A 23228-nucleotide genomic window follows, 5' to 3' on the forward strand; every position below is an offset into this window, starting at 1 on the left:
TTGGAAGACACTCGAACTCAGGATGAAAGGGAGAAACGTGCTAAGAGGAAGGCACGTTTGGCAAATCCACACCGTGATCAACTCCCTCCCAGAAACCTACGGTATGTCCCCACTGTGGAAGGACGTGTGGATCCAGAACTGGCCTCCACAGTCACTTATGGACTCATTGTTAAAACCGTGTTTATGGAAGACAATCTTACTGTACTCTGCTATAAGTGATCGCGAAAGAGGAGGAAGAAGAAGACAGAATGACCACTTAGGAATTAGTGCCATGTTCTTCCTCCTTACCTCCCTGAACAGAGCACAGCAACACACACCACACACACCTGCTCATCTAACTAAGGGCTTATTTTATATAAACATTTTTTTAAAAAAAAAGGTTCTGCAACTTCCCAATCAAACTGACTTCTATGGAATTCCTGCATCTTCACCATAGGTAAAATACAGAGGGTAAAATGTGCCTCATTTCTGCCCTTGCCTATCAGCCAGACACAAGGTTTTCTCTGGTTGGGGCAGAAAGTGGGAAAGGGCAGCATTACTTATTTTTTGCCACCTAGCAACTTGTGCATTTTAATCCACACTCCCAATACATATATTTATATATATATAAATGAATCCGGGTCATAGGGTGCCGAGTCCAGGCAATGGCCATGCTCCTAAGTAATACAGCAATGCTCCTATTTACTTACTTAATACACATCACTGGCTTTCTGCTGGAATACTACTGCCTCGTCACAAATGAAGGATGAAGCCATTTCCTATAGAGAACACTATTCTACCTAAAAAGAGGATTTATAGAAACCATGGTTATTGATCCCTTCGGCAGCTTCAGGTCAGGAGATGTTGGCAGGATCTAGTAGGTACATCACACCTAAGAATCTAGAGAATCCAGTCCTTGGCCATTTGGGGTGTGGGAAGAAGCCACAGTTGCTCAACCATCTGCAATGCAATCCCATGCAGGTTTCCTCACATCTAAGTGCCACTGTGTTCAATGACTGTTTATGCCTTGTCTTGCAAGCACAACAGGCTTGCGAAACATTGCAGTTTGATTTCCCAATTCTTTCCCATCTCTTCGGGCATTTCTAAAAATCTGACTTCTCCCATCTTGGTCTCATGATTGCCCAGGGCCTGCATGCAAATGCCTGGCAGTGAACCATTCTGCCATTAAACATTGTGCTCTGGATTTGTTTACAGAATGTTTTTACGTCTGTCCATTAGTCATATGTTCATCCCACACGTTTCTATGCATTTCACTATCACTTTCTGAACCACAAAAAGACTGATTTTTTCCCCCAAGTGGATTTGTTGGACTAGGGTGACAGAGCTGTTTAATCCACTTTAATTATGCAAACTTAAAAGTTCTGGTATGTGCTTGAATCCGTGGCCTCCGGAAGGCACCCTCAAAGAAAAGGATCCTGTGTCTGTTCTCCAAGCTGCCCAGTTTCTTCTGCACAATGTCAAAATACCAAAGGTAAAGCTAGGATTTCCTGTGTAGAGCTACTCACTTGAAAAGTCTCTAGTTACTACAATATTAATTCCATTCAAAGGTAAGTGGCATAAGCTATTTATTTGTGGTCTTCCAGACATTTTTTGTTTTCGTTTTGTTCTGTTCAACAAGCACATTAAGATCCAAGCCAATTTTCCTTCCCCATAATAGAACGGAGTTCATGGAACTGGACTGTCCTAGCTCCCCTTTCTTTCACAACCTTCTGTGTCCATCCCAGTGGGGGAGCACTGAGAATGATATAAGATATGATGTGGGGCATTGCAGACCATTTGGCAGAAATCACTCCCCCTTGTGCGGAGAGAATAGCAAATTAGGATCTAAGCCACTGAAAATACTTTAGTTTCCAGTATATATATCTATAATACTGTAAATAAAAGAATAAGGATTCATTGAAGTCAAATCTGGATTTGTGTCCCCTCTATCGCACTGCAATCAAAACCATAGCTGTCAAGTGTTCCCTTTTCTCGCGAAGAAGCCTATTCAGCATAAGGGAATTTCCCTTTAAAAAGGGAGAACTTGACAGCTATGATCAAAACAACCAAATTTGAAAGTAAATAGGTACAGTATACTTGTCTTAAAGTTTGGAGACTGCATCCTGACCACCCCTACCCAAAGGTAAGGCTAAAGCAAGGGAAAACATTCCTCCAAAAGGCATGCAAATAATTCAGACAACTAGGGTTTTTATGTATGTTAAGAATGCACTGGTTATTTTATAAGACAGAGGTTTTGCTTACATTCCTATAATCTTCATACCTGCACATTGGCCTCAAAGGGGGAACCACTTCTTAAAGACACACTAGATTATACATCTAGGAGAAAGAAAGGATGATGAAGGGGCTGGATGAAAGATAATATGGCTCTTAGAAAGCTAGAGGAGATTAGAAGTGGTATTGTCAAGACCGAAGGTTTGAAAGAGGGAGGATTACAGCCTAACTTTCTAAGACTGTCAAAGGCATGCAGGTGCACAGGTGAGGGAAGAAAGTGGGAATTATTCTTTAGCCTAAGTGATGCTGGAGTGGAGGAATGGGAAAATAATGACCTGTCACGCAGAGGCTAAAGCAGAGCTGGATTTCTGCACAGATTGTGAGGGGGACCATAACAGAGTAGCAGTCTGATTAAACGCCCACAGCAATTCAGACCACAACAGATTGTCAGAAGGACCGGGCTTTGTGCCAGGCATCCTTCTGGACTCAGTCATCCCACTCATCATCGTCTTCATCATCACCATTGTCTTCATCGTCATCTGTGGGTACAATAGAACAAAGCAACAATGTGAGAGGAGGCATTCCCGAATGGCACTTCTAAAGTGTAGCTACACCTCTTTTTCCATACAGGAATGAATGGTCATCCCATGTCACCCAAACCACCACCCCATACTTACAAGTTATTTGAGCCTACCCTTCTCTCTTGGAGTTGTATTCAGTGCTAGTCCTACTCAGAGTAGACCCATTTTAAAAAATAATAATAAATGAGTGGACTAAAGTTAGTAATCTCTATTGATTTCAATGGTTCTCCTCTGAGTAGCAGTGGCATTGGACAGAACCCTTTGCATTTACCTGTTCAACACTAGATACAATGCCAGTGCAGGAATCAAGATTTCACCCCTTGCAAAATGCCACTGGCTCTGTCTCCGATCTTAGCTTTGTCCTTTCCAGTAAAGCACAAAACTTGAGACAGCTTGATAAGTTTTTGTTTGTAAGGACACCGTTCAAAGATGAGATGTATCAGATGCAACAAAATTCACCTGAGGAATGAATGACCTTACTTCTCTTCTGCATCACATGCATAAGAGCTCCTACCAGGCCTTCAGAGTTTTGTGCGGGTGATGGCGGTTCCGGCACATCAGGTGTCTAAAAGGTAAAAGGATTGCAAGTGGTGTCATTAGGCCTTCTAATGTTGACAGCCCTTAGAACCCGCATGAAACTTTCAACCACACAAAGCTGTCTTTGTTCACTCTGCTCCTCCTCAAAACAGATACAACTGTCACAATGCAGTGGACAGTGATAACAGGCAAATATTTAAGACTAGTTCGCACAAATGCAATCAAGCATGTCTGGGCTATACCACTTTAAATACAGGGGGGCTTACATCACTGAGTGTTCTTCCAGAGAGAACGCTTCCTTCCACATAAAATTCTAGGTAATAGAGAGAAGGGTTCTGGCCTAGTTTTCTCCCTGTCATGCTAGTAGGAAATATTTATTTTTAGTTTTATCTGCCTGAAATTTTCTACTGAGATGTTTAAAAGGGTAAAACAAAGCAAAAACAAAGAGATAGAGAGTATAATGCCATCACAATATTACATATATGTGTAAGGTAAAGGGTAAAGGGACCCCTGACCATTAGGTCCAGTCGTGACCAACTCTGGGGTGGCGGCGCTCATCTCGCATTATTGGCCGAGGGAGCCGGCGTACAGCTTCCAGGTCATGTGCCCAGCATGACAAAGCCACTTCTGGCAAACCAGAGCAGCACACGGAAACGCCATTTACCTTCCCGCTGTAGCGGTACCTACTTTGATGTGCTTTCAAACTGCTAGGTTGGCAGGAGCTGGGACTGAGCAACAGGAGCTCACCCCGTCGCGGGGATTCAAACCGCCGACAAGCCCTAGGCTCTGTGGTTTAACCCACAGCGCCACCCGTGTCCCTTATGTACATATATGTGTACATAAGCATAAAAACAATTAAGGCAAAAAAGTGAAAAATAGGTGCCTAGCAAAATGAAAACACGTTGTCTCAGAATTTAGCACAGCAGCACTTCTTAAAAATATGTATATTAGTCCATTTCTCTTTTCCTTCCTTTTAGGTGCATAAAAATATCAAAACGTAGCAAAAAATATAATGTCCAAAAGGAAACATTTGCTGATGGCAGTTGGCAACCGTGTTCTACTGCACTAGCAAAGTTAATTGTTTCAAAAGGGGCCTTCTATTTCTGGCCAGGGGCAACCCTAAACTTTTCTAAAGTTTTCTTTCTCTAAACTTCTAAATTTTTCTAAAGCAGCAGTCTGCTATACTCTCTAATACCACCTGTCAAATATCACTCCATGAAAATCCTTAGTTGCAAGCTATGATGGTCCTTGCTGCTTCCAGTAAATGACCCAACAATCCTTTGTGTTTCAATTCTAAATCTAAACCTATATATAGGTTTAACAGTGATGACTGCAAGGCAGGTTGAGCCCATTGTTCAATGATAGAGTTAATTTCCTTAAACATCACCCCACCCAGAATGTTGATGCACAGAGGCATTCCCACCACATGTGTACATATGTACCAACAAGTTGGAACCCTCTCCAATATATAGGAGAAGTTGTGTCCCCCACCCCATTGGAGAGTATTCCATCATGTGATTCCCCACCTGCAGTCTGAAGTGGTAGAGAACTGGAGAACTAGGCCTTAATCTAATGAGAACAGTAAGTCTGATATCGTATTTCTTTCCTCCATTATCACACATTGCCATAACTTTGCTATCCTCCTGCCACATCTGGTTCTTTAGTAATTCTCTAGCCAAGCCAACCAAGGAAATCATATATGAGAAATCCTACTTAACACACTAAGCACAAACCATCCTCTGATGCTCTCCACCGTGTCTTACCTTATTGAGTTGTATTCCTTGGCGTATCTGATCCAGTAATGCACCACGTCCCGGGGAAGCAACAGCAGGTGAGCTAAGCCCTCCAGAGGGAAGAGGGGGAGGGGGACATGGGGAAGGACTTTGGAATGAAGGAGGGGGTGGCGGGGGTGGCGGGGGTGGCGGGGGTGGCGGTGGGGCTGACCCAGCTGGGGGTGGTGGGGGACGAGCTGCTCCAGGCCGAGAGACTGGCGGAGGAGGTCCCCACTGAGGGCTGGGCTGTCCTCGAGAGGGCTGTGGAGGTGAAGGGACAGCTCCCCTGTTTGGTACAGGAGGGATGGGTGGTAGAGGACCACTTCGGCTATGTCCAGGGCCAGAACGATTTGGGGGTGGGGGTGGAGGGTGACTTGGACCTGAAATGAGACAAATGTCAACCCTAAAATCCCACTGGACAGCTTTAGTAGAGAACTATCCATGCATTTTAGAACTAGCCAAAATATTTTGATAGATGGCTTATTGTGGAGATCACATTTCGGTCAGTAAGAACAAGAAAGATTATTGCCTCTCTCTGAATACCATTTGCTGGGAGGTTACCAGAGCATAGCTCTAGAGCAGGCATGCCCAACCTGCGGCCCTCCAGATGTTTAGGCCTACAACTCCCATGATCCCTAGCTAACAGGACCAGTGGTCAGGGATGATGGGAATTGTAGTCCAAAACATCTGGAGGGCCGAAGTTTGGGCATGCCTGCTCTAGAGCATAGCTTACGAAAGCTAGGTTACCCCTGGCAGATAGTGGTATACTGGTAGAAAGCACTCCAGGCAACTGTGGCCCCCTGTGCCTCACATGGCAGAAAAAGATCCAAATCACAAAACTAATCACAAAACTACAGACGTCTTCATTCAGAGAGACTGCAGCCCCATCAAGAACATGCAGTCATCCAGTCAGAAGAGCCACCCACTAACAATAGCTCCGTCTTGTCTGGATTGAGTTTCCCATTATTGGCCTTCATTCAGTCCATAATTGCACCCAGACACTGATTCAGAACATGCACCCCCCACACCTGCTGAAGATGAAAAGGAGAGATAGAGGAGAAGGTCATCAGCATACCGATGAACACACAGTCCAAAATTCCACCACTCAATGGTGAAAGGTAAATGTATACACATAGACACACCCCTGCATGCCAATGCCAATTGTGGACTGCAATTCACACATCTCATAAGTGGACTCTACTACTCCACAAACATTTATGCCACCATAAATCGGTAACCCAAGGTGACACAAGGATCTTTGTTGTTCTTACTGCAACAGACTAACATGGCTACCGCTCCAGAAATTATTACTCAGTACAGTACATCCAAGCTCAAACCAAACGTTCAGCATGGATAGGCCTTCTAATAGTCGGTGTAGTATTAAGTTAGAGACCAGGATCTGGAGCCATTCACTGGTCCAGTCTCAGAGAGGCGGCCAATGATACCTGAGGTTGGAGACCCTCCCATTCCAGCAGCTCACCCTGTCGTCTCAGCTCTTCCTTCACAGCCTCCAGCCCCCCTTGGCCTTCAATGAAGTCATAGATAATCTTTGAAGTCTCAACATCGGTCAGTTGAGCCTCACTGATTCCCGCCTGGGAGAAGAATGTCTTCAAATCGGGATCTAAATTATTCACCTGAAATAAAAACACAGACAAACGTGTGTGTGAGAGAGAGAGAGAAGAGAGAGAGGGGGGGATGTGTTGCCAAGTCTGTTCAGTGCCCATCTTCTTGAGCCAATGCAAATGAACAGGGATAACTCATGCTCATGTCATGATGGTCATCGGGTTACAACCTGGCTTCTGGCATAGAATGAGGTAACTGGTGCAGTTAAAACGATTATACAGTCCTAACCTCCACTGGGGGATCAGATTACCATCACCTTAAACCTTCTTCATAGTCAAATCAATCTTAAGACTTCAACTATCTTTAAGCATTACAGTGGTACCTCTAGTTACGAACTTAATTCGTTCCAGAGGTCCGTTCTTAACCTTAAACTGTTCTTAACTAGGTAAAGGACCCCTGACCATTAGGTCCAGTCGTGACCGACTCTGGGGTTGCGCGCTCATCTCACATTATTGGCCGGCGTATAGCTTCCAAGTCATGTGGCCAGCATGACAAAGCCGCTTCTGGCAAACCAGAGCAGCACATGGAAACGCCGTCTACCTTCCCGCTGTAGCGGTTCCTATTTATCTAATTGCATTTTGACGTGCTTTCGAACTGCTAGGTTGGCAGGAGCTGGGACCAAGCAACGGGAGCTCACCCCGTCACAGGGATTCAAACCGCCGACCTTCTGATCAGCAAGCCCTAGGCTAAGTGGTTTAACCACAGCGCCACCTGGGTCCCCTTGTTCTTAACTAGAGGCATGCTTTTGCTAATGGGGCCTCTTGCTGCTGCTGCGCCGCCGGCACATGATTTCCATTCTCATCCTGGGGCAAAGTTATCAACTCGAGGTAACTCTTCCAGGTTAGCAGGGTTTGTAACCTGAAGCGTTTGTAACCTGAGGCGTTTGTAACTCAAGGTACCACTGTACTTCTGACCACTGGCCCTGCTGGCTAGGGCTGAAGGGAGTTAGACTCCAGCAACAACTGGAGGGTCCCCTAACCTTCCTGTAGCTATTTAGGTTGTGCCTTATCACCCAACTCCAGCCAAATGTAGGAAGAAGACTAGCCATACAAAGCTGTTCAATGGAAAGAGTAACTAGGAGATCTCCTGCTCTTCCTAAACTAAATAACATCATTGCTTCCTCTTGGCTTCCGTCTAAACTTTTTGGCACAGCAACTAGGTCTGACAACACCTTATAACTAGAATATACAAGCAAACCTTGAGAGAAAGGGCCTCATGTTTTCAGTCAGGTATGATGTAAACAAGCAGTTCATGCATTGCAGGGTCCCTTCCAACTCTACAATTCGATTATTCTATGTATAAACACAGAGTTTGCTGGACTTCAGTAACTCAAAAGTCTCATCTCACATGCATGTGTGACTTCAGGATAATTCCCCCCCCCCCACTGAGACTCTCTCTTTCAAGTCTATTTATTGATGAATCACCGTGGCTACGTACGTCAAATCCACTGTTGGGATCCCATCCAATGTGCTGGATATGCCTGGAAAGGAATCACAGAAGACATTCAATGAGAGAAGGCCTTGCATCGCAATGAGTCCACATGAAGGCTTCTGAACCTCTTCACCTGCCTCCCCGTCTCCTCCTTCTATCGGCAGCCTATTGTGACTAGCTTGCATCCTAGTTATGTTTCCACCACGTTTCCATATGAGGCAGCACCTGCGTATTTGAGAAGCACAGCATGGCAGTCCTCTGCTGTGGGTTAGGGTTACACACACTATGCTACGGACGTGGTTCTCTAGCTGTGTTTCACAGAAAATTCCCATATACAAGTAAAGAAACAAGAGTTTCAAGCTACACCAAGGGCAAAACAAAGAAAGGCTGATACAAAAACTTCAGAAAAAGAAACTGAAGTCAAGGAATCCTTTCTGTTATGCTGTTTGAAATCTGAAGATGTCCTTACTCTCCCCAGATCCCAGTCTTTGAGAGGTCTGCATAACTTCTGCAAGCACTCACTTGAACCCGCTTGGAGCACCTATGTCAGCCTTAGAAATCTTCTTCTTCCCCTTCTTTTTCTCCACTGCTGTAGGAACAGGAAGTCCACGGTAGCGGGAAAATGTGATGTCTGGATTCTGGATGTCAACAGTTGCCAGAGGCAGAGATGCTGGAGGAGAGTTTGGCTGCATGCCACGTCCTTTGGGGAACATAAGATGGGGTGAGAAAGCAAACACCTGTCAATCAGACCTCCCTCTAGAACACTTCCTGTGTTGCCTGCCATCTCATACACAGTTTTCCTTTCTATGTTTCATCTCTTTATTCTCTAGCATTGTTTGACTGTATGTGTGTGCTTATTTTACCTAAGTCACTGGGAACATTTTCAGCTAATGAGCTGGATAAATATTGCCCTGCTGTGAGTGCTGAAGACTGCTCTCTGCAATCAAAAGGGGGGCATACACAAAAGGTCTGACCAAGACCATCCTCTCCTCCCTAGACCAACATAATGACAGTATATGGAGCTGCTGGTATTGGAACAAGCAGCTAAAGAAGAAAATTCTGCCTTATTTTATCTTGGTCACCTAAAAAAGCATAGTGGGTGGGCTCCCATAAGCCCAAGGATGTGATGGAGAGCTACTACTCTTCAGCAAGTGGTACAGCACCATGGACAGGGGTGTCCGGTAAGGATCATAGAATCATAGAGTTGGAAGAGACCACAAGGGCCATCCAGTCCAACCCCCTGCCAAGCAGGAAACACCATCAAAGCATTCCTGACAGATGGCTGTCAAGCCTCCACTTAAAGACCTCCAAAGAAGGAGACTCCACCACACTTCTTGGCAGGAAATTCCACTGTCGAACAGCTCTTACTGCCAGGAAGTTCTTCCTAATGTTTAGGTGGAATCTTCTTTCTTGTAGTTTGAATCCATTGCTCCGTGTCCGCTTCTCTGGAGCAGCAGAAAACAACCTTTCACCCTCCTCTATATGACATCCTTTTATATATGACATCCTTTTATATATTTGAACATGGCTATCATATCACCAGTATGTGGACTGAGAACTCCCGGAAGTGCAAGCTGGATTTCGAAGGGGCAGAGGAACCAGAGACCAAATAGCAAACATATGCTGGATTATGGAGAAAGCTAGAGAGTTCCAGAAAAACGTCTACTTCTGCTTCATTGACTACGCAAAAGCATTTGACTGTGTTGACCACAGTAAACTATGGCAAGTTCTTAAAGAAATGGGAGTGCCTGATCACCTCATCTGTCTCCTGAGAAATATTTATGTGGGACAAAAAGCTACAGTTAGAACTGGATATGGAACAACTGATTGGTTCAAAATTGGGAAAGGAATACAACAAGGTTGTATATTGTCTCCCTGCTTATTTAACTTATATGCAGAATCCATCATGCGAAAGGCTGGATTAGAGGAATCCGAAGCCGAAGAAATATCAACAACCTCAGATATGCAGATGACACAACCTTGATGGCAGAAAGTGCGGAGGAATTAAAGAACCTTTTAATGAGGGTGAAAGAGGAGAGCGCAAAATATGGTCTGAAGCTCAACATCAAAAAAACCAAGATCATGACCACTGGTCCCAAATAGAAGGGGAAGAAATGGAGGCAGTGAGAGATTTTACTTTCTTGGGCTCCTTGATCACTGCAGATGGTGACAGCAGTCACAAAATTAAAAGACGCCTGCTTCTTGGGAGAAAAGCAATGACAAACCTAGACAGCGTCTTAAAAAGCAGAGACATCACCTTGCCAACAAAGGTCCGTATAGTTAAAGCTATGGTTTTCCCAGTAGTGATGTATGGAAGTGAGAGCTGGATCATAAAGAAGGCTGATCGCCAAAGAATTGATGCTTTTGAATTATGGTGCTGGAGAAGACTCTTGAGAGTCCCATGGACTGCAAGAAGATCAAACCTCTCCATTCTGAAGGAAATCAGCCCTGAGTGCTCACTGGAAGGACAGATCGTGAGGCTGAGGCTCCAATACTTTGGCCACCTCATGAGAAGAGAAGACTCCCTGGAAAAGACCCTGATGTTGGGAAAGATTGAGGGCACAAGGAGAAGGGGACGACAGAGGATGAGATGGTTGGACAGTGTTCTCGAAGCTACGAACATGAGTTTGACCAAACTGCGGGAGGCAGTGGAAGACAGGAGTGCCTGGCGTGCTATGGTCCATGGGGTCGCGAAGAGTCGGACATGACTAAACGACTAAACAACAACAACATCATATCACCCCTTAACCTTCTCTTCTCCAGGCTAAACATACCCAGCTCCCTAAGCCGTTCCTCATAAGGCATTGTTTCCAAGCCTTTGACCATTTTGGTTGCCCTCTTCTGGACACGTTCCAGCTTGTCAGTATCCTTCTTGAACTGTGGTGCCCAGAACTGGACACAGTACTCCAGGTGAGGTCTGACCAGAGCAGAATACAGTGGTACTATTACTTCCATTGAAGTAATACTGCTTTAGCAATGATTGGTGACATTTTAGTTTTAAATCCAATGCACTACTGCCACCTGCAAACCAACAACTGGTTAATAATAATACCGTGTCTCTCCAAAAATAAGACACCGTCTTATTTTTATTTTTCCTCAAAAAAAAAAACAACCACGGTGGCTTATTTTCAGGGGATGTCTTATTTTTTAATTACATGTCCAGCCTAGCCTCTTCCTTGGGGGCCTCCAGAACTGCGCCTATCACTATGTCTTATTTTTGGGGTGTGGCTAATATTGCACAAATGCTTAGAAATCCTGCTACGGCTTCTTTTATGGGTATGTCTTATTTTAAGAGAAACAGGGTAATAATAATACCTGTAATAGTTTTATTATTTATACCCCGCTTATCCAGCTGGGTTTCCCCAGCTACTCTGGGCAGCTGACAGCATATATAAAAAATGGTAAAACTTCAGACATTTTAAAATTTCCCAACACAGGGCTGCCTTCAGATGTCTTCTAAAAGTCAAATAGTTGTTTATTTCATGGTTGCAGAGAGTAGTGAAACTTCACAGTGGCCCAGCAGAGGATGTTGCCTCTATTATAAAAGAGCATCTTATATATCTTTTGGAAGTTTTTAAAAAAGGAGTTCCGGTAAATTGTTTTTTATGGCTCTTGTACTGAGAGCTCTTTTGCCATGGTTCATTTGGGATGTTTCTGTTACTGAAAGTTTCAGATTTTATTTCTGTATTCTCTGTTTTCATGCTGCATTTGTTAGCTGACCTGCAAACTTGAAGTTGTGGATGTGAGTGGATGTGTAATGTGAGTACAGTGGTACCTCTACTTACGAATTAAATGCGTTCCGAACACACATTTGTAAGTCAAAAAAAATTGTAAGTCGAATCCCATAGGAATGCATTGGGAGAAAAAAATCGTAAGTAGAAGCAACCCTATCTAAAAATTCGCAAGTAGAAAAAATCCTATCTAAACCGCATCCAAGATGGCGGACGGAGCTCTGTTCGTAAGTAGAAACATTAGTAAGTAGAGTTATTCATAAGTAGAGGTACCACTGTACACATTAAATAAATGAACAAATAGCACGCAAACAGAGTTTCTGCAAGCTGCTTACCATTTGAGTCAATCCCAGGAGATGGCGGCTGGGGGAGAGTTGGTCTTCTGTCTAACAGATGCAAAAAGATTAGTGATCAGGATGTAAAGAGGCTGCAATTTCCATCCTGTCCTGTGTTTGTCACAATCAGCACCGTTTCTATTCTGCTGCAGTTCAGCTTGTGATAAAACCTACATTGTTGGTCTTGCTCTTGGCTATGGACAAAACTGATGGAATTACTGTATAGAATTACCTGATTATTTCAATGAAAAGGAAACACCAAAACAATGCAGAAAAATACTGTCATTATTTAGGCAGCATTTGTAGATTTCCTTTCCTCACCTCAGACAAGCATGTGGATTTTGGCAATTTTTCACTCCCGCTTGTGTTTCCAATCTGATAGCTCACCATCGACAGCCCCAGGAGAATTCCCTGCAGGAGCTGCTGATAACTTCTTGAAGACAGCACTGCTCTCCACAGGCTCTAAAGTAGGGTTGCCACACGTCCGGAATGCCATAGCTGGAATACGGCAGTCGGTAACAATGTCCAAGCCAAAATGCAAATGTCTAGATGCAAAGCTATTCTGTCCAGATTTTCGCTTTTTGAAATATGGCAACGCAACTCTAAAGCAATAATTCAGGATTCAGTTGTATTTACAGCAGTGATGGGCAACCTTTTGATCTTGGTGTGTCAAAATTCGCCAAAAAACCGAGCATTACTCGGGTGGCGTGTCACTTCGAGAAAAAACCCATAATTTTGCGATATTTATAGTTTAAATAACAAAAATGTATAATTGTAATATATAACTGTATTTAATAAACCAAAAACTAATTATTTAACCAAACCAAAAGCCCCTTATTTATCACAAAGTGCTCAGAGTTGTTGAGCTTTTGGGGGGGAGCTGCTGACCAAAGTTTTGGAGGTTTTTTGGGGTGTGTGCAAAAGTTGCTTTGCTTTTTTTTGGGGGGGTGCCCCAAAGCTGCTGTGCTTTTTGGGGGGGGGGGAAGAGAACAGAAATAAATGACGAATAATACCTTCGCTGGAACTAACACGCAGCACCGACATAGTCTGCCAAAGTGCCAAAAACCCCAGCACAGAACGGGTTAAAAAATTAATGTTGTTACACCCAATCATTGTCTGCCAAAGTGCCAGAAAAAAACAGCACAGAAAGGGTTTAAAAACCAATCTCTGGCTACCAGCAACAAAAAACAAAAAAAAAAGATCCGGGTTTTAACAGTGGACACAATGGGGACAGGACAAGCTGTAGCATGAGGAGAACAAATGGGGCAAACAACAACAACAACAACAGCGCGAATGGGCCGATGGGGGCGCGTGCCAGCAGTGAGGGCTCTGCGTGTCACGTCTGGCATGCGTGTCATAGGTTCGCCACCACTACTTTACAGCAATACTTTCCCACTCCTCTCTGGCAACTAGGGGGAGCCCTCAACCAGCACAGTTTACTGACAAATTATGATTATCAAGGGCTCTTCCCCTGCATTAATAGTTCACCTCAGGTGCGAGTAACTTGTGGCCCCCAGTCTTATTTTAAAAGCTCCCTGTAAGTGATAAGTGAGGCTTCTGGTAAGAGAAATCTACCCCCTCCTCTGGCAACCTACAGGGCAGGGGGGGGGAAATAGCGGGGAGAGAAAAGGAGGTATGATAAAGAGAGGGAGAAAAGTGTGCGGTAGAAAGAGATAGAGAATGAGAAAGGAGGTGGATGTGTCTGCTTCTGGCTCTGGTTTTGGACCCCCACCCACAGCTGGCATGCACCCACTGACAGATTATTCTGAAAGGAATGTAGTCCTTTACAGAAAAAGCACCATTGCCCCTGCTCCGACCATACACAAAATAGTACAGTGGTACCTCTACTTACGAATAACTCTACGTACGAATGTTTCTACTTACAAATGGAGCTCCATCCGCCATCTTGGATGCGGTTTAGATAGGATTTTTTCTACTTACGAATTTTTAGATAGGATTTTTTCTACTTACGAATTTTTTCTCCCAATGCATTACTATGGGATTCGACTTACAAATTTTTTCTACTTACAAATGTGCGTTTGGAACGCATTAAATTCGTAAGTAGAGGTACCACTCTATAGGGATATGTGGGCAGGGCGGGACCCAGGTGGCGCTGTGGGTTAAACCACTGAGCCTAGGGCTTGCTGATCAGAAGGTCGGCGGTTCGAATCCCTGTGACGGGGTGAGCTCCCGTTGCTCGGTCCCAGCTCCTGCCAACCTAGCAGTTCGAAAGCACGTCAAAATGCAAGTAGATAAATAGGAACCGCTACAGCGGGAAGGTAAACGGCGTTTCCGTGTGCTGCTCTGGTTCGCCAGAAGCGGCTTTGTCATGCTGGCCACATGACCTGGAAGCTGTATGCCGGCTCCCTCGGCCAATAATGCGAGATGAGTGCCGCAACCTCAGAGTCGGTCACGACTGGACCTAATGGTCAGGGGTCCCTTTACCTTTACCTATGTGGGCAGGGCAGATACATACCTTCATTGACTGGAGGTGGCGGTGGCGGCGGCTGTCTATCTATAAAACAGGAAGAGGTTTATAAAGAGGAGACAAAGGGTTCTGCCATGCTTCAGGGGTACCTGGAAGAATCTGGCCCCTCCTAGATGGAATCAGCAGAGGGGTTCATTGTGCTGAAGGAGCCTCTCACTCATGTGTGTGTGTGTGTGTGTGTGTGCGCGCGCGCAGAGGGGGGGTACCTCGGTTTAAGAACAGTCCAGTTTAAGAACGATTCAGTTTGCAAACTCCGCAAAACCGGAAATAGTGTCCCGGTTTGAGAACTTTACCTCGGTCTACGAACAGAATCCGAACAGTGGAAGGGCACCGGTGGCGGGAGGACTCATTAGGGAAAGCGCGCCTCGGTTTAAGAACGGTTTCAGTTTAAGAACGAACTTCCGGAACAGATTAAGTTCGTAAACTGAGGTACCACTGTGTATATATATAGAGAGAGAGGGATGCCCACTCTTCAGCTCCACGTGGGTGGAATTTGGTAGTTTGTGAAAATGTTGAATTATTGAGAAATTCACTGAGTTTCTATTCCTAGCCCTCATGGTTGGGGCAACAAGTTTGCATGCCATGTCTAGACTAGAGTTCAGGGGATGAAACACCTAAACGCTGCATGCCAGCATGTCTCTTATTCACGTCCCCCACCTGTTTACCTCAGTCGTACACCAGCCTACATTCTCTCTTCTTCACCCTTGTCCCTGCTGCTCCTGCTACCAAATCCTATAAAAAGTTGGCATCCCTCTTGGTATATACACACTGACACAACTTTGTTAACATATTCAGAAACATTTATCTGAATGTTTATTGCTGTTTTACATGTAATTTTATGGGGGGTGAGGTGTCAATTTAGCATGGGAAAATGGCTGGCAGGGAAAGGGCTAAGCCACCACTTGTTGCTCAAAGAAGCGCCCCTCCCCAAACCGCTTTGCATCAGAAAAAGCAGCCACTTTTTCTCCATTTGTTTGTAGTGTATGATTTGCCCCCGAGTTGCAAACCCTGCAGGAATATTTTCTTACAGCCGCCATTTTGAAAGAGGCATGGCACCTACCCATTCTCTGGTTCCTCTTCTGAATCTTCTCTTCCACCATTTGTTGAAAGTTGTATGCCTCATTCTCATCGGCAAAGTTGAGCCCCACGTTGCACTCCTGAAAGCAATCCCAAGTCAAAACCTCTGGGGTATGGGACCATGGCCATTCCCATGGGAACAACTCTATATGACTCCAGCTCCTTCAACAAAACTGTCACACATCCGAAAAAGGGAGCTGGAGTTTCCCCAAGTTTACATTTATTTATCTGTTAAAATATAATTGAATAACTTTTATATTTCGAAGGCTTAGTTAAAAAACAACAACAAGAGATGTACATTTGAAATTGTATTGTGACTTTAATGAAAAGCAACAAAGCGGGAAACGCTTTCATCTCCACATGCTAGATTTTCTTGCACACAACACAGTAGAATGTGTGAATAAAAATGACTGCTTTATTTTTTCTGATGTGCTTGTGCTTCTTCTCTGCAGCCTCTGGCCTTTCCCTCCAGCAGAGTCACAGGACATTTTACGAATCCTACACACAGTGCTTTTTATGGGGGTACGCAGGGGTACACATCCCCCTAAACATTTTGTGACTCTTTGTACTTTTGTCCATTTACTGTATTTATTTCCCCCGATTTGAACTATAAAATGGTTATTTTCTTGAGTCAAAATGAGAGTACCCCTAAACATTTTTTTAAGAAAAAAAACACTGCCTACACATACTGTATATGCACATCTTCACATACCCACATTTTCAATTATCTAAAGAGATGCCACATGGAGCAAGCTTGCTTTCTCCTGCTCCAGAGGTTAGGACCTGAGCCAATGGCCTCAAATTACAAGAAAGGAGATTCTGACTAAACATCAGGAGGAACTTTCTGGCAGTAAGAGCAGTTGGATGGTGGAACAGACTCCCATGAGAAGGTGGTGGTCTTCTCCTTCCTTGGAGGCTTTTAAACAGAGATTGGATGGCCACCTGTCATATATGATCTAGTTGAGAGTCCTGCCTTGCCAGGGGGTTGGACTGGATGACCCTCAGGGTCCCTTCCAACTCTGCAATTCTATGATTCTATGAGTCAATACTCACATCTCCTGAAAAGGTGTGGAAATAAGAGGTGGGAGCCAAGTAGACCAGCTGGCTGCACAATTCTTGCTCCCAGGTCATCTTCCTATCCTGTAACAAAGGAGCAGAGAAGGGACAGAGAAAGCAATTCCCCTTAATATGATGCATTTTTGTACATAATTTCCACCAATATATACATTTTTATGCCTCCTTTACCCCAGTATGTGCATTTTTGTATACATTACTGGGCTGGAGAACTGCATTGACAAATTCAAATACAGGTGAAACTCGGAAAATTAGAATATCATCGAAAAGTGCATTTATTTCAGTAACGCAACTTAAAAGGTGAAACCAATATATGAGATAGATGCATGACATGCAAAGCAAGATATGTCAAGCCTTTATTTTTTGTAATTGTAATTATTTGTCATTAGACGGGTCAATTATAAATGGAATGTAATTAATGAAATGTAATAGTGATGTTAATTTTTGTTAATTTTTGTATTATTGTAACTATTTGTTTTATTACTGTGGATTTCCAAATGAAAGCATTTGTAAAAATAAAAATAAAAACAATAAGTGGCATTACTGAAATAAATGCACTTTTGGACAATATTCTAATTTTCCGAGTTTCACCTGAAGGTGTGAATTTGGAAGGCTAGCTATAGTTTGTTTGGTGTCTTGTTCCAGAAGGTGTGAATTAGGTACAGTAGGTTGGCCTTTAAATAAAAACTGAATCAAATGTCTCCCCTAGTCTTCTTTCACTCCTGTGCCTGTACCATTCAGACCTGGGCTTGTGGCTAAACCTTTCCTCAGTAGCATTTGTTGTGAGTCAAGGCCCTGCCTCCACTTGGAGATAAAATAAGACACATGGACACAAGTATTTTAGGTTAATGGGCTTAAAAAAAGGCCATAACTTTATTGGTTACAGGATGTGAGTGGTATTGGCTTAGGCCAGGCATCTCCAAACGTCGGCCCTCCAGATTTTTTTGGACTACAATTCCCATCATCCCTGACCACTGGTCCTGTTAGCTAGGGATCATGGGAGTTGTAGGCCAAAACATCTGGAGGGCCGCAGTTTGGGGATGCCTCGCTTACGGTAGGCATTGGATCGAACAGACTATACTTGACTCCTGCCTGCTCTGCAGGGAGTCACACAAGGGTTAACAACCTGTAAGGTAACGGGTAAAGGGACCCCTGACCATTAGGTCTAGTCGTGACCGACTCTGGGGTTGCGCGCTCATCTCGCATTATTGGCCGAGGGAGCCGGCCTACAGCTTCCAGGTCATGTGGCCAGCATTACTAAGCCGCTTCTGGCGTACCAGAGCAGCACACGAAAACGCTGTTTACCTTCCCGCTGTAGCGGTTCCTATTTATCTACTTGCACTTTTTGGTGTGCTTTCGAACTGCTAGGTTGGCAGGAGCTGGGACCGAGCAACGGGAGCTCACCCCGTCGCAGGGATTCGAACCGCCGACCTTCTGATCAGCAAGCCCTAGGCTCAGTGGTTTAACCCACAGTGTCACCTGGGTCCCTTCCTTAACAACCTGTAGGGGGAGTCTTTTTAAACAGAACTTGACAATACCAAAGAGAAGGTGGCTTGTTGATGCAAATCAACAACCATAAGAGAAATATGTAAAATAACCCAGCAAACATGGGAGAATTGGCCTTGCTAAACATCTCCCAAGACAATAATGCCCACCTGCATCACAAAGAACTCATAACCCACTCATAACCAGAAACACCATAACCAGACAGTGGAAAGACCTGTCAGAAGTAAACATGGACCAATGGTACCAAACAGTATTGGAAACAGCCTTACTAGAAAAATTAACCAATAAGTTGAAACTGATAAATAGATGAAGATGGTTCCCCTTTATCACATACAAAGCCCAACAAGACAATGACAAAAATCCACCAACAGCATACAAATCAGTATGGCTAACCTGATCCAAAACACTCACCCATCCCCCTCACACACAAAACAAAGACCACCACAGCCAACCACAAAGGAACAACCATATCCTAGGCCAGGCGTGTCCAACAGGTAGATCATGATCTACTGGTAGATCACTGGATGTCTGTGGTAGATCACTGGTAGATCACTGGCTCCCCCAAAGAAGCTCTATAAGTTTTGTTTCCCCCCAAAAAAGCTCTATAACTTTTACCCGGAACCCCCCAAAACAGGGTTTTCCTTCCCAGAAAAACCTCAACAACTTTAACCAAAAAGGGGGTAGATCACTGCCAGTTTTTAACTCTGCAAGTAGATCGCAGTCTCTTGGGAGTTGGCCACCCCTGTCCTAGGCCAACCCCAACATCTCTCATCATCAAAGGAACACAAGAGAAAAGCAGAGAACCTACACAAGCGACGCTGACAAAAAAACCCCACACATATTAATCAAAATAGAAACATCGTCACCCGACCCCACCCACCCACCCTCCCCCCATCTACCTCTCTTCCCCTTTTCTTCCCAATGTCTCAACAAATGAAATTGATTTGTAAAAATGTTATGAGAGACATTGCACATATATTTGTAAACCAATAAAACCTTTAATAATAATAAAAACTGGAAGCTTGGCACCAGACAGGAACCACGACTGACGGATTCCTTTAACAGAATACCCTTCAAGGGGAGGGGTAGGTGATGGCCACAACCTCCCCTCTGACACACAATGCATTTTCCAACGCCTAACCACCAAACCCTACGAAGTTGTGACGATTTGCTACGAGGTTGGCGAAAAACCAAGTGGCTGGTGCTAATCTGCCAAGTGGAAAAAAAATTCCTACCAGGCCCCTTAGACAACCAAGGTGACCAACCGAAGTCCATAGCAAGGTCAAGAAATGAAGCAAAAACCTAAAAGGAGGGAGGGCAGGTGAGCCGAGGAAGCCAGGAACAAGAAGGGAGAGTCTGTGTGCCCGCAGTTATTCACATACGGCTAAACCATGCCCCTACCCAGCCATATCGGCTGACTGGTGGGCATGATGCGGGCACAGGACTCAGTTACGCCCCCTGCGAGCGCGGGCAGCGGTTCCCGCTTACAACACCTCTCCCTCCGGGAAGAGGAGAGGCTCTGCGGACTTGACATCATTTTATTCTCATGAATGAGGTCCAGGTGCCCACACCTGGAAGGGGGATCGGATGAAGGGCAAGGTCACAATGGAGCCAGGGAATTGGTACCTTCAAATCATAGAAGCGCATGAAGTAGGAACGTCTGGGGTTATCCTTCACGAAGCACAGGACCCCACAGCCTTGCTTGGACCAGCTTCTGCTGCCTTGAGGCAAGGCCAGGAAGAGTTGGGCCACAGTTGTGACCATGGTCTAGTGGGGAAAAACAAATGCATGTTAATGATCTACCTGTGCCAAGGATGCCATGCCCAGGCACTGTAAGAATCTCACACCTCCTGCAATTTGAGTAATTTCGTTGTTCCCGCAAGGGGACAATGACAATAAAGATATCTTATCTTATCTTATAATTTCCTACCCAAAGATGGAGAAGCATAGGCCGGGGGGGGGGGAATCAGGAGAAGATTTAGGGCACGGTGCAGTTATAGGTCTTTGAGAAGGAGTGGGAGAAGGAGGTAACCAATTGTCATTCCAGTAACTTATTAAAATTAACTTCTCCCAGGATCCAAGTTGTGTTTTGTGGAAGTATTATATTTTGGAATCAAGGAGGCCAGGACCCCTGTTTCAATATAAGGGCAGGTCTCAACGGGATTCAAACCATGGAGGAGCCATGAAATGGGAGCCTGTTAACAGAGGCAGAGGCAGGATTTTTTTTGGGACGGCAAACACTGCTGAGCTTTTTTGGGGTGAGATTATGGGTAGAAATCCCTCCCCCCAAAGAGGATGTTACAGGGGGCAGGCGTTGGGGGGGGGCAGAACCTCAGTTAATTGAGTATTTTTAATGATTTTCAAAGATTTTTTAGGATTCAGGGGGGGACAGCTGCCCCCACCTGCCCACGCCCGTGAACCTTTCATTGGGACTCCACTTCCCATCAGCCTCATCCAGGGACATACCTTGTTGTTGTTTTTTAAATCAATTTTGATTAGATTTTCACTTACAAATCAATCATATCAAACCAATTATTCCAAATTATACAAATATATATCTATGAAACCAAATATTATGCCAAATTATAAAATTTTTGCTTCCTCATGCTTCAAATTCTGAGGGTTCTGAATATCGATAATTGCTGCCATTCTAATCAAAGTTCCAATCCTTTTAGTCCAACGTAGTCCAGATCTTTTCCAACAGCCTCTGAAAAGTTTTCAAGCGAGATTTGCCACAAAGCCTGTGTTTCTGTGAGGATTTTTCTGTCCAGCTTCCCCATAAATCCTTGCATTCTTTTTCCAAACTGGGATTTTTTTCCAAGCTCCACCGTTTATCACGGACAGACACCATCCAGGGACATACAGTACCTTGAAGGTTGTTCTCTGCCAAGGGTGCTGGCCCAGGGAGCAGCAGAAATCACGCCTCTCCCCCCCTGGCTTGGAGTGGCTAGGAGGAGTGTGTTGTATGCTGTATATCTCAAATTAAGTGATATGGTATCTTGTCACTACAGGCCACATACCTGTTTGTGACTAAGGATATTCCCTTTCACATTTTGGTCCAGTATTTTTGAACCAGGTGAAAGGGTCAATTCTGAAAGTGCTTATGACTGTATGCTGGGACTGTCTGGATGTCATCACTCCCCAAACCACCACACTGGGCCTCTGGAGGAAGTGCTTTTCTTCCCCCATTTCCTGCAGACAAGGCAGCCTGCAAACAACGACCTGCAGCATTCTCACTTGACAAATCAAGTGATTGCTTCATAGCGATACCTCCAGTTTCTTCTACACGGAAGGTGAAAGAGAAATCAGGCTTTCGTTGAGCAACCCAACCCTAGAGCATTGCCACCTGCTGGTTTTAAACCACCCCGACTGGGGCATCTTCTTATTTCCAAAACAATGCTAGTCACTTACCAATTTAAGTGTGCATCAATAGGCAGGGAGTTCCGAAGTGTGGGTGCTGCCACACGAAAATACCGATTTCTTACAAATACGGAATTAGTATTACGTGGCACCTGGAACAGAGCTGGTTCCACAGACTGAAACTGTGAAGTGGGCATTCGTGGGATGATGGCGTCTCCCCCCCAGAGGTACTACCGTACCCCCTCCTCTAACACCCACCACTCCACTTCTTATCTGCTCTCTGTTTGTCATAATTTTCTAGCGTTTTCTCATTTATGCTCAAGCCAATGCAGACAGGGAAGTCAAGTTGAGAGGGACTGGCCCCAGGCCGCCTGCTCCGAACCAAACTCAGGGGTCCTCTGCATTGTACCACTTGAATCCCCCCCCAATGCGGCCGTTAAATCCCCGTTCACAACCACCTGCCATCCTTGTGGCAGGCTCCCCCCTCCCCTCGACTCTCAGGAAGTTCTGGCTTCGGCTTCCAAGGCCCTTCCCGCCCCTGTGAAATGATAACAGGATTACCGTGCACTTTCTGCCCAACAGTTCAAAGACCTGCTGGTTCTCGTGGTCCTCAAGGAGGGAGGAGGACATGTTCTCCTGCTGTGTCCGGGCTGCTGGCTTGGACCTCCGGCTCATCCTGGCCCTGTCAAGATGCCTCGGGGCTCTGTGCGCTCCGATCGCACCCAGAGCAAACTTCCGTGTTGCAAGGGCTTTTCAACAGGAAGCTCAGAAACCACCGGGTCACACGCATGCACACACACTTAGCTGGGTTCCCCATCTGGCTGCCAAGGCCCAGCCGCAGGGCCAGTCAGAGGAGGGCCCCGGAAGCCCAGATACGTGCATCGGAGCAAAACGTGACAAAACGAATTCGCCCAAGAGCTGCGCATTAGTGCATTGGCCCAGCAAAAGACTAGAGAAGAGTTTACTAAATGATAATTTAAAAAAATCAAACGATTTCCTTCTTTTTCTCTTTCAGTGCCTTGTTTTCCTGTTCCTTTTTTATTATCACTATGGCTATGGCCCTCAAGAGCAGGAGGTGGCCTGGGTCTCCTTGAACCTCTTGAGAGGGCCTGCCCAAAGATACCCAACAAGATTGAGGCACAAATAAAGAAGCCAAGCCCAGTCTGAAATCTTCCATTCTTGGGCAAGGTGATTGAGCGGGTGGTTGCTGAACAACTCCAGGCACGCCTAGAGGATGCAGACCATTTGGATCCCTTCCAATTGAGATTCAGGCCTCATCATGGGACTGAAACTGCCTTGGTCGCGCTGGTCGATGATCTCCAGCGGGCTAGCGACAAAGGTGAAAGCTGTTTCCTAGTTCTGCTGGATCTCTCAGTGGCCTTTGATACCATTGACCATGACATCCTTCTGGACCGTCTAGAGGAGCTGGGGGCACTGCTATATAGTGGTTCCACTCCTTCCTCCTGGGCCATAGTGTTCGGACCCCTGGGCTCTCACATGTG

The 23228-nt window shown here is 45.1% G+C and overlaps 1 protein-coding gene across 1 annotated transcript; it reads right to left on the minus strand.

Moving 5' to 3' along the window:
- Nucleotides 1–1752: 1752 nt before the first annotated feature.
- WAS (WASP actin nucleation promoting factor) lies at nucleotides 1753–22596 on the minus strand. Its single transcript, XM_035140824.2, has 12 exons — nucleotides 22288–22596; nucleotides 19993–20133; nucleotides 16840–16926; nucleotides 15770–15866; nucleotides 14698–14736; nucleotides 12222–12272; nucleotides 8678–8855; nucleotides 8162–8204; nucleotides 6582–6735; nucleotides 5093–5481; nucleotides 3252–3357; nucleotides 1753–2750 (listed from the first exon to the last, which is right to left on the minus strand). The coding sequence occupies exons 1-12, from the start codon at nucleotides 22399–22401 to the stop codon at nucleotides 2698–2700; spliced, it is 1452 nt and encodes a 483-aa protein (XP_034996715.2). The 5' UTR covers nucleotides 22402–22596; the 3' UTR covers nucleotides 1753–2697.
- Nucleotides 22597–23228: the final 632 nt, after the last annotated feature.

Source organism: Zootoca vivipara, chromosome 16 (genome assembly GCF_963506605.1).
Source record: "Zootoca vivipara chromosome 16, rZooViv1.1, whole genome shotgun sequence".
Lineage (NCBI taxonomy): Eukaryota > Metazoa > Chordata > Lepidosauria > Squamata > Lacertidae > Zootoca > Zootoca vivipara.